General features: G+C 36.4%; 1 protein-coding gene across 2 annotated transcripts in view; it reads right to left on the bottom strand.

Moving 5' to 3' along the window:
- LOC114469181 (protein unc-13 homolog B-like) overlaps nt 1–12,611 on the bottom strand; it is a 116,022-nt gene that overhangs the window by 28,837 nt on the left and 74,574 nt on the right. For both annotated transcript variants that reach the window (XM_028456413.1, XM_028456412.1), the window contains 6 exons: nt 9,556–9,706; nt 4,598–4,666; nt 4,030–4,119; nt 3,646–3,786; nt 2,230–2,495; nt 1,776–1,861 (listed from right to left, as the gene is read on the bottom strand). In XM_028456413.1, coding sequence (XP_028312214.1) covers nt 1,776–1,861; nt 2,230–2,495; nt 3,646–3,786; nt 4,030–4,119; nt 4,598–4,666; nt 9,556–9,706 — 803 coding nt within the window. The remainder of the gene's footprint in view (nt 1–1,775; nt 1,862–2,229; nt 2,496–3,645; nt 3,787–4,029; nt 4,120–4,597; nt 4,667–9,555; nt 9,707–12,611) is intronic.

Here is a 12,611-nt window from a genome sequence, read left to right as displayed (position 1 = left end):
TGGATGTCGAAGCCAAACTGAGTAAATTCACCTAAAATCTATTGTGCAAAGTGTCAGGAATGATTATGGCTTGTTTAAATCTTAAGGTGCTAAATTGTTTTTTAAACCAAGGAGATCCTGAAACAGTAGCTAAAAATGTCACGGTGTACATTTACATCTTCTTTTAACCACTTCAGTCCTTCCAGATGTAAATTAAGTTCGCTTCCAGAGCTTTAACACCAATTCAGAAATAAAAGTGACGTAACTCATGTAAGCTTTCAAAGAACCCACAAACACAAATCCACACAATGCACAATCTCACTCACACACATATTCTTACCAGCGTAAAAATCAACTCTGCGGATGCGAAATGTTTGCGGCGCTGAGGCAGCGACAATAGCAAGACAGCCGGTGAGGATGAAGAAAGCAGGAGGAAGGCAGGTTTGAAGCATGAGTGAAATGAGAGTGACTTCAGCAGCAGAACACAAACATCAGGGCGCCAAAGACAAACACACTGACAGGAACACATGCTAGCAATAGCACGACTAGCAGCACGTCCTCTAACTAGGGAATCTTCCACAGTACAGTTTAGAATGGAATAGATTATTTTATTGTCATTGTACAACATATACTACAAAATCAAGGTGCCCTCCAAGAATGACAAATGACATATACTGTACCTGTATTGTAACACACACTTAAATAAAATATAAAATATTGGAAAAAGAAAGAAATATAAATATATACTACTATAATACTACTCAGCACACTATATACAGTACATGACCACAACGCACAATGTAAAAATATAAACTGTCCTGTTGGCGAGATAAATAAATATGGCACAGATAGTGTATTGCACTTTGATGTGAATTATTGTAGTTTGAGTCATGGGAGGAAGATAGTTATTTTTTGTTACATAAAAGCATGTATTGTGTTGTGTAAATTTGTCTTGTGATAAATTTTAGATTTTAAAATCAATCAGGATATTTTTAGAAATGCAAATGTACTTTAAGCGGTTAGTGAAAACGTTGAATATGTTTATCTAACTCTCACGTATATATGCCACGTATATGCCATAGCCTTTTCACATTTTTGACTACTTAATGATATTGTTTGAATTTTTCTTTTTATACTTTACACTTTCACTTCAAATCAGAAATTTTTGAATCTTTTTAAATTATATTGTAGCATTAAACAGTTGTACATAGATATAGGAATGTATTACTCTTTTCTTGAACTTAACTGTCTGATGTTTTGTCCTTGATTGAGTAATAAACTTTATCTTTTGCACTAAAGTATAAAAACCATATGTTTTTTTGCCAAATGACAAAACCACCATAACTGGCTCCATTCGATGTGAAGGAGCAGCAGCTCTACTCTGAGTTATGAACCTTCTATCTGATTCTTTATGGTGTTCATCAGCTTATGATTGACACATCAGAGCAGCTAAAGCTAAAGATTTCAATAAACTTCAATATAATTCCAAAACTGAAACAGCCATTACATCCCAGGGGCACAGACACCAGGGTCATCTTTACCTTAGCTTCAACACTAAGGCTAACGCACACCATCACACACTCATCTGACACAATTTATTCTACGGCTACTTTCTGGTTTTTTTTTTTTTTTTTTGTCTACACTTTCTCACCATTGTTCCAGTGGCAGTGGTCAATTCTATCCAAAACTGATGGATACAAATGACAGGAAGAAGGAGAAGAAGCATGGAGGGGATTAACTTCTGCACACACACACACACACACACACACACACACACAAACAGAGGCTTGTCTCACCCTCCAGTGCGTATTTTATGTCCTGAGCGAAAAGCGTCCACATGACCTCAGCACTGACTTTCCCCACATTGAGTTCCTGTGGAAATCTAAAAGGAACAAAGAGATCAGAACCCAGAGCATTAACCACTTCTTTCCATCTATTAACTTTAAAAATATGTAGTTTAAGGTACAGGCTCTCCTGCTCGTTAAAAAAAGAATTGCATGAATTTACCATCTATTGCACTGAAGGTTTGCATCAGCAAAATGTATGCATTTATAACTGATATGATAAACATTTAAGAGGTTTCTCCTTTTAGGAGCAAGCTGAATTCTATCTTAAAATCTACAGTTGGAAACAAAACCATTGCAATTAAGAAAAAAAATGGTCTTTTATGTCACGTTTAGTTTTAGCAAGAGTTAAAAAAAATTGTGTTGGATTTGTCAACATAAGGAAGGATGAGAGTTGAGCACTGACTGGTTGATGATGGCTGTGTAGGAGCTTTTGTCCTCTTCAATGATGGACACGATGAGAGTAATTAATTTGGGCCAAAAGTCCAGGCTCTGGATGCTCGGACCCTGTTCCTCTGGTTGGTTCTCCTCTTTCTTATTCTCCTCTTCTTCTTCTTCCTCTTCATCCTCTTCCTCTTCCTGCTGCTCTCCCTCTTCGCCTTCATTTGCTTCTTTGTCTTTATTATTCTCAGTTTTTTCCTTCTTTTTCTTCTTCTTCTTCTTTGGCTCAGGCTGACGGAGAGGAAACAAGAAAATATGAGCACATGGGGAACTCAACTACTGGATTAATGTGAAGGTTGAACCATTTTTGACACATTTGTGTCAATATCTGATATGCTGGTATTGTCCAATACAAAACTGCAGGTTTTCAAAATTATCCGATTCTGCTATATACATCGACCCCCCTTATATATCGTTGAAATAACACATTAAGCCTATTTTTAATGCGATGCCTCACTGGATGTACTTACAAAAAATGTATCTGTGCAAATTAAAAAATTACAATTGTTTTTAGCAATATATTGGTTTTTCAATATATACCGATGTCGACCAATATCACATTTTATGGCAAATATCGCCCGATATTATCACCCATCTCTAAAATATAGATATAGACAGATAGTAGATATGTAAATATAGACAGACTGAAAGACAAAGACATATATAGTATAGAAATAGTTGGAATACTTAAATAGAATAAAAATCACTTGCATTAAAAATACACTAAAAATACAAAAGGTTGACATTACGCAGTCATTATCCGTCATTAGCATGAACACAGTGTCATGAAGGCTGTCATTAAGTGTCGTTTTGGTTAGGTTTTTAGGTTAGGTGGAAGGATCTAGTCAGGCTAGGTAGGGTTAGGGGTTAGGGTTAAGGTTAGGGTAATAAACAACACTTAATGACACCTTATTAATGCTAATGACGTGTCTCGTCATAATATTGACAACGTAATGCCATCTTATGTATAAAACATCAAGTAAAATGTCACTAAATACTTTATATTCAAGGATTACCATAATAAAAATTAAATGTAATAGGTTGCATACATCACGTTACTTTTTCTTATACATATTCCCATTATATTTCTCTCATAATAGTCATTGACATCCCCATCGTAAAACATTGTTTTTTTCAGTCAAGTGTTTTTCTGAGAACTAATGGCACGTTTCTACTGGCAGTAGCAGCTCAACTCGGCTCGGCTCTACTCCCTTTTTTGTCAGTTTACACTGGGAAAAAGTACCTCCTCTGTGGTACCTGGTGCTGCTTTTTTTAGTACCTCCTTTGTTGAGGTTCTAAAAAAAGCAGCCCTGGTCTGAAAATGTGACTAAAAGATGTAATAGACATGCTTTATATCTCATCAACACTCTACAGTACTCACCTCCTGAATAGTGGGTTGGAACTGACGGTTGAAGAGCTCCAGACAGTTATTGAAGATATACTCATAGGTAGAATTCAGACACGCCTTGACACAGTCTCGTACTACAAAAGCTGCCCTCGGTGGACTCTGCAGCTCCAACACCTAAACATGGACAGATATAAGCACATGCATCAGTGTATAAACCTTTACCAACACAAAGCTGATTACAGACCTGACAAAAAGCCTTGAGACAAATAATCTACTTAGATTTCATTAAAACCGATTGACATTTAAAGGCTATATACACTTTCTTTATCTGTCTAATGTTTACTGAACTAACCAAGACCTGTTTTTATGTCTTGGTTAGTTGATTACGATGATCTGGAGATAATGCTCAGTTCCCACCTTCATTCTGAAGAAAGTGATGCTGGTGAGAAGATCAACTGTTGACTTGAGGTCACTGAGACGAGCTTTGTTGCTGGCTGGGAAGTTATTCTGGACACAAACACAATCACATTAAATAATTTTTGAAACAGCAAAGGACTTTCACTTGTACCATACTTGTTTTTATTTTTTTTGCTGGTTATTATCATGAAGGTTTTTTGCTCATGTACAACTGTATCACTGGAAAAAAAAAGTCACAGTGAACATCCAAACACAAAAGTACCCAGATGAAACTAAACAGAAATAACCCAAGTTCCAACCTGGAAATCAAAGCTAAAGCCTTCCTGTTTGAGACAATGAAATTATAGGTTAGGAGTATTATAATATGCTGCTCAACATCTAACTTCTCATTGAGTGACTGGTTGGTATTGTTAAGGTAATTATTATAAAAGTATGACTATCAAATTTGTACTTTATAACTCCTTATACAGTAGATGTTTGATTAACAGCTTATATATAATAAGGATGATACAGAAAAATCTGTATGTGGTGAGGAAAACCTGACAAGGAGCTATTATAGGTGACGCACTCTGTACATGGAGAGGTCGATGCGTAGGGAGTTGTGCAGCTGATCCAGAAGCTTCACAAAACGATCTCTCTGTTGAAAAAAAAAAAACATCACAAACAGAAAGACAGACGTTACTTTGATTCCATCACTTCTCCAGCCAGACAAACCATTTGTGAAAAAGTAAGATATAGGGTTCAAATCTGGGAGTGAAAGGAGTTGATGGAGAGATTATAAACAGAACGTCCAGGGTTACAACGCTTGGGTTGGAAGTGAAGGAGCAGAATGAGATTAGATGATAATTGAAATGGAGCTTTGGCTGTGGGAAATTTAATAATTAAATTATTTACGCAGGTTATTTTTGTCATATAAAAACAGCTTGCAGATTTTTGAACCATAGTATAAGTACATATTGGATGCTGATGGGAACATCAAACGTGGAACTTTTCCTGCAAATGATGAGACTGTACAGTAAAACCCAGACACAATATAAAACTTCAAAACCATCAGTTCCATCCAAGAAGTATTTAATTATTAATATTCCTGCATGAGATTTCCTCAGATATCCTAAATTATAAGTTAAAGAGAAATCGGAAAAGTGAAGTAAGTTAGAAAGTATGGATGGATATAGACAAGACCAAAAAGTTTGTTAGATCAACTTAAATTAATCATGAAGAAAAGAGTAAATAACATAAATTATCTATAATATATTGATATCGGTCACACTTTAGAAAAAAATAGTCTTCATTATATAAAATAAATCAAGTATTTCAAACTGAGAGAACTGTTTTCCTCTTGCTTTGGATTAAAATATGTCCAGTAATGATCATATCACTGATCATTACTGGACACCCAGCTCTCCCACTTAAACCACCAACCAGTAGCAGTATCCCTGTTGAGCCACATACTGTTTCATGTTCTTTGGCTGCACAAATGTATCGACATGGAGTAGCAAGAAAGCAAATTGAAAGTCGGTGGGGAAAACAAAGTCCTCAGCAGGAGAAGGAGCCACGACGTGGCAGATCAACTGACCAGACAAAGATATTGAATTTCGTCTGGAGTGAAAAAAAACAAACTGTGGAACAAGTTTTTAAGTGTTTGTCTCTTGCAGGTAAAAAAATAACAACCCTAAATCAAGCAAATGATAAATGTATCTTATTAGGGATTTATTAGCATACTTAATATAGATTATCATTTTAATCTAAAGCTAAATGAGCACTGCAGCGTGTGGGTGAATACTGTGTAAATCTTAGATGGGAGGGGCCAAATACAAATAAGTTTGATTTCAAGTGGGGATTCGAACAATTTCAGCATTAGTGCTACTTTGCATTTCCATATATAAATGATATAAAAGTATGTAGTATATAAGGCACAGACAATATCCAAGGAATAGGTGACAGGTAGTGACTATATTTAATTTGGGGAAATTTTGTCAAATAACAATAATAATAATAATGGATTGAGCACGATTTAAAAAAAAAAAAAAAAGTTGCTGTTCAACAATTTGGAGTAAAGATGATTTCCATCATGTTATACAAGCAGGGTAAAATAACAAGAGTGTGTGGATATTGATCATTGATCATTGATCTCCCTCGCAAGAGTGAGACATGAAGTCTGTGTCTACAGACACGCCCACTCAGCCTGTTTTTAGGAGAGTCATTAAAGGGACTTTTCAGAGGGCTGAAACTCCAGAAAAAAGGCGAGTTTGGGAAAATGAACCTCAAATACTATGTTGTTGGGGTTCTTAGAACAAATGGAGAAAAATAAGCCTTTTCACAGCCTTTTGGATGGGCGAATGCTCAACCGGCAGGGGTCATAGGTCAAGAGGGATATAAATGTCAACACGACGCCATTTGCGCTATGTGCTGAGAATTTCAGCAGACTTTTTGTACGATAAAGGTAGGACTAATCTATCTGACATTCCAATATATTCCAAGTGCAAGACTGAGACTGCAGTCACTTTATACAGGCTTTCAACAAACACGTTTCAATGAGTATTTGCGCTTTTATTTGTAATGGACAAGGAGTCACAAAAAAATAAATAAATAATGCCTGGCATAATCTGTGGATAGCTGAATGTGTGAATAAAATTATTGTTTAATATTATAAATTATAATTAAACATATTAATGGTAGTGGTACTGTGAGATGGTGAAACGACACAGAGAAGAACAAAATGTACTGTACCTATTTCTTGACTTGGTCTAATCTTGATGTGTTCATGACTATCAATTGATCCATATCACAGACATGTACTGTACATGTATATAAACTAGCCATTATATGACACCAGGGATGTGGACCAGGCAGGTATTACAGTGTGAGTTCTCACTTTTAAAAGGTACATTTGTGAGGTACACCATTCAAGAACCAGGTCCATAAGATTATTTTTATTAAGCTTTTATATTATTTAAATTTACAAATTTGAAGGAAGTGCACAAGATGGACAGGTCATTTCGTTTTCACATTTTCTTTGTGTAGTCTTGCTCCTTTATTCTGCATGTGTATAATTATCATTTTTAGTGTATTTATTTTAATACACCACTATGCCGTTTATTCTATACTTATACTGCAATAAAACCCTTGGTGTTTAATTAAGTATTTTCTGATTCTGATTAAGTGAAACAGCACAGATCAGCCAATTCGTGTTTACAAAATTTGACTATAACCTGGGTCACTCTTGAAATGTCAGGCCAAACTGGAATTTTCAGCTTGCGCACAGCATTAGCTTTAGCAGCTAACTTGATATTTCTGCCTTAGAGACTGGTGCCATGTTTGTGCAAAAATATTTGAAGGAATCAACACTCCAACGGTAAAAAAATAACCTAAATTTCTGTCAGACTCGCTTCCGTCAGCTATGAGGAGTATATCCCTCTTGACCTTTGACCTAATGCGGAAGAACTGAACCAGAGCGAGAGTGTGAAAAGGCTTATAGCATAATACTGGACCTTTACACGACATGGGCGTCTGTCACTGTTTTTCTCTTTGTAGGTTTCTCAGTACAAATTTTGGTGCTTTTATGCAAATGTAAATAATTTATGTGAAATATCAGTCTATGCTGCAGCACTATTAGGAGTGAAAATGTTTGGTGTTACATGTTAGTTTGGAAAATATGTGATGCGCTACAACCCTGAACAGGAAAAAGTCAGTAGAAAAGTTGCATTTATTGATTTTTTCTACAACTCCTGACTTTATCTGATGGTACAGTGATTGATGTGGATGAGAAAAATATCAGCATGACTGATCTGGAGGCATAAATATTGCACACCAACATCAGCTTGAACAATCAGAATCAGAATCAGCTTTATTGGCCAGGTACAGTTTAGAACAATACGAGGAATTTGACTTGGTAGTTGCAGTGAAAGAAGACACATCAACACACCGGAGCAGCCATTTGCGGCGCCCACATATTTAGGTGAAAAAGGGATCAACAACAGGAGGAGAGGAGGGGTGAGGGGAAAAAAAACTGCCAGTTTGAGACTGAATTCCCTAACAAAGAAAGCAGTGTGAAACCAGGAAAAAAACGCCTCCGCAAACATAAATGTAAGCATGACACAGTCAAACAACTCGAGACAAGGCACGTGGGAAGGGTTGGGTGGGAGGTTGGCTGGGGGAGGGGGTCGGGTGGGAAGAACAACAGGATTCCAGCCGTTTGGGGACATGGGCGTGCTGCCAATGGGCGCTGCTACCACACCTCCATGCAGCGTGGATGGGAGGGGGGGGGGGGTGGGCGGGAAGATGGCCGACGAGGGCATTTGAAATTGAAGACCTGTAGCTGCGCTACTGACAACAGCCAGATGACAATGTCACAATGTTAACATTAAAGCGATTTTAACCCCTTCCAATGCATTAAGGAAAAGCAGCCATTGATTACATCAAATAAATTAATTACAGTCATTAATATATTCACAGACTCCAAATAATCCTGTAAACTCCCTATAGCTACATCTGAAAATGCATTTCTACATGTGTGCACATATTAAATCTACCGTATTCCTAACTTCAGATCTGAACAGCCTTCAGATTTCTCTGCTTGTTATTGAGATGAACTGTCACACTGTCATAGTTTATAATACACACCTGTCATTCTAATTGGTAACACAACACATCTTGAGTCCACTTACACAAAACATGTAAATCCCTTTTATTGTGACCAGCCTCGTTTGATTGATAGCTTATCCATTTGTGCACAGCTGAGTAATGTCTTTCAAGACATTTTGAGCCATTATTCTTGGTTTTATAATCACTACTAACAATGTTGAACACAAGAATTATCCATGCTACAAACAAAGCAAGATGGAAGATTATTTTAACCAATTTACAACCTCAACCAACCCAGTCTCTTTAGTTCTTTTGCTCGTTTTGATGATTAATATAACAAAGAACATTGTTATAAATCATATTGTTATTACTGAGCCAAAATCAGAACATGGAGACAACAAAAAAAGCTTCTGTGTGTCACTAAGCATTCTGACACATAAAATGTATCTTCTCGAAGTTTAAGTGTTAAAGGGAAAAAATTAGGTGTGTATATACTGACAGATGAATGTACAGTAGATTACATGAATTGTATAATTATATAGATATATATTAAAGAATTATGTCTCCTTTTATAGTGTAAATAGGTGTATATTATAAGAACTTTAATGTTTAGAAATAAAGTATAGTACTAGACATTACAAGGGGTAGGATCTTATGATCCGACTGCTTTTTCGAATGCGCACAGGGTGCACGTGCAGGATTTTGGAACCATTTATTCTTTTTTTGCTTTTTTTTTTATTTTTCATCATTATTATTTTTATAATTATTTTCTCATTGCGGCAAATACACTGCTGTTTGTGTTCGTGTTTGAAATAAAAATTTAATCAAATCAAATCAAAATTATCTCTCAATCAAACTTCCATCCATCCATCCATCCATCCATCCATTCATCCATCCAGCCATCCATTCATCCATCCAGCCATCCATCCATTGTTTTCTTACCCCAAAGTTGGAGGCTGCAAATCTGGCTGGTGCAGAGACATTGGTAGAGGTGGTGGGATGAGCGTAGAAGGCGTTGATGTTGGCCAGCAGGGTGCTCATCAAGGCCGGCACCCCCGATAGCATGTATTTTGATGAGAGGCAGGAGAAATGGCTGAGGAGAAAAAAGAGAAAGAGAGAAAAATTGGCAGGGAGAAAGAAATGATGGCGGGAGAGATTATTTATCGCAACAGGATGGGAATGTAGAGGGTAGGAGGGAAGCATACCTGTCAAGTTTTGGATTTGAAAATAAGGGACATTTTCTGGCGCCCACAACGAGCCGTCCCACCCGCCCAACCAAGCTCCAAGTATCCCTTATATTTTAATATAGGTGTACAAGAAATCTAAAATACCCACTTGTCAACCACTTACCAAATACAATTATGTGATTAGAATCTGGTAGGTCAACCTTTATTAACATTAAAATGCTGTGAACATTCCTACTAGGGCTGGGTGATATGGACCAACACTCATATCTCAATATATTTTCTCAAAATGGTGACATAAGATATAAATCAAGATAATTTTATCAAATGAAGTCTGACCAGAAAGACAATTCTGGGTTAAAGTTGCCACAAAACGCTACACAGGGACATTTATTAACAAACAGCTGCACAACATGAGCACTCATTAATCCATCTAACTGAGCTTTACATGTTGTTCTGAGAAGTAAAAGCAGCGACTCCCAACACTAGTATTTTGATACATAATAAGCTATTATTTATATATATATGAAATATTATAGTTTTCTATATCGCCAAAATAGAAAACTCGATACATCTTAAATCTCGATATATCGCCCAGCCCTAATTCCTAAATTATAAAACACCCTAAATAAAAACATAAATGTGTAAATGAAGCACGTGTGTTTATTTAATATACTTACAGTTTATATACAAGTCAACATGTTGCATATTTACTGTTAATTTCACGTTGCTTGTCGTTAAATTAGACATTAACATTTTATTTTATGACATATTTTCTTGTAATTTCTCATGCTCACTCATGTGGTTCTCTGGTATTCACTAATGACTTATTAGATACATTTGTTGCAGACTTTACATTCTTTAACACTTTATAAAGCAGTGTATATTTGTGGAGCTTGTGATTGGCTGATTTTTCATGGTGACTTACGTCATTCCTTCCGCTGTGGTAGACGTTAAAATCTCAGTTATTAATCTAACAGAAGGTGCAATTGTGTCACATCCTGCTGCTCTTTATGAAGGTAAACTCTGTGTCTCATTTTACAACGTATTTACACCAGTTCTTAGTTTTTTTCCGCCGGAACGTCTTCATTCATCATCTCTGTTCTGAGTTGTTTCCGGGTTTGTTGCCGCTGTCAGCACTAATCTCGCGAGAGCTGCCACCAAACCAGGCCATTTCAGGTGGTAGTTCTCGCGAGGCTCGTGACGCCGTTCAGTTTAGTAAGGCATCTTTGAATTATTATTACATTAAAATACGGGATATTTACGGGAAAAAAATTATAATATGGGAAGATGGTGGGAAAGAGGGGTAAAATATGGGAGTTTCCCGGGCAAAACGGGATACTTGACAGGTATGAAGGGAAGGTAGGTAAAAATGGTCAAAGACTGATTAAAGTGAAAACAGGGTGGGAGGGAAGGTATGAGGTGAAAGGAAAAAAAAGTCACAGATGGAGGAGGAGAAACGAGGAAAGCTGGATAACAACAGCCGACAGCTGTAGTCATTCCCCTGCATCCATTACTCACTCTTACTAAGAACAAATATTTACAATATTCTGATAAGCAAAATAAAAATGAACAAAAATAACTCAGGTAATCTGAAATATAACAGCATTGTTGACACAAAGAAAGCATCATGTATACCTATTTAGTGTTCAGAATAGACTTCAAATTGTCGCATCCAGTCACAGTCAAAAAAAGGTTAAAGGTCACAGTAACAGAACTCACCTCCCAGCGCTTTTCATATTTGTTGCAATTAATGAACTGTAAAGCAATTTTTAGTTGTAGACTTCCCCGTATTAAGGTGTTACTTCTTTAGCTTGAAGGCATGCGTTAATACTGTATGTAGTAACATGACTGATAGTAGCATCTAAACGCTATTCTAACAACGTTTTATTATTCAGCTTTAGGTTGATCATCTAAAGCACGTGACAAACTCATGGCCCGGGGGCCAAATCTGGCCCTTCAGAGCATCCGAAAGTGAAAATGACAAGGAAAGTATGAATCATTGTGTAACTTACTAAAAAGATTTTTCCAAAATCTTGCAATTTTTCTCAAATTATTTCACAATATCTACGCAAATTGAATCAAAATTGGCCCAAAAAAGTCAAAGGACATTTAGGCATACTGTATGTCACTTATTGCTTAGTTATTTCTGATGACTTCTGTACTTTATGTCTAATTTATAACTGGAAGTACAAACTTGGGCACATTAATGTTGAAATTCTTTGTTTTCCGCCTAAAATCTGCTACCCACTTGTGTTCAAACTAGTCCGTATTTGACCCTTGAACTTAAATGAGTTTGAGACCCCTGATCTAAAGTGCATTTGCGTATCGCATTAAAATGAAATATCTGCAATGCAACAATGTTCTTTACTAAAACGATGATGGTAGAGTCATCTCTGTGTTGACAAACGATAAATTGAGAGGTTTTTGGTACAATAGTATAATATAAACCAATATAATGCTTCAGTACCTCTATATTGTGTTATGATGTATTTATATCTTTTTCTATTAAGACAATTTGTTTGGAATCATAATTCCGATTGTAATGTTATTTAAGAATATTGTGCTTGTCAACATGTATTCAAAGAGACTCTCCCTCCCCACCTGCTCTCCACAACAATCCCATCATATTTCAGAATAATGGAATCTTGTCTCATTAGTCCATATAAGCTAATTTACATCCTTTTTATAGATCCTGACTGGCCAGTCCTCCTCTAATTACACAGACACATACACACAAATAAAGGCTTACTAATTTCAAGCACTTCCTGATTTCATTCACCCTCAAACACAAACTCATTCAGCCATTATCCC

The sequence above is a fragment of the Gouania willdenowi genome, chromosome 9 (assembly GCF_900634775.1).
Source record: "Gouania willdenowi chromosome 9, fGouWil2.1, whole genome shotgun sequence".
Lineage (NCBI taxonomy): Eukaryota > Metazoa > Chordata > Actinopteri > Blenniiformes > Gobiesocidae > Gouania > Gouania willdenowi.
Note: the sequence above shows the minus strand (reverse complement) of the source record. Positions and strands in the feature narration are given on the sequence as shown.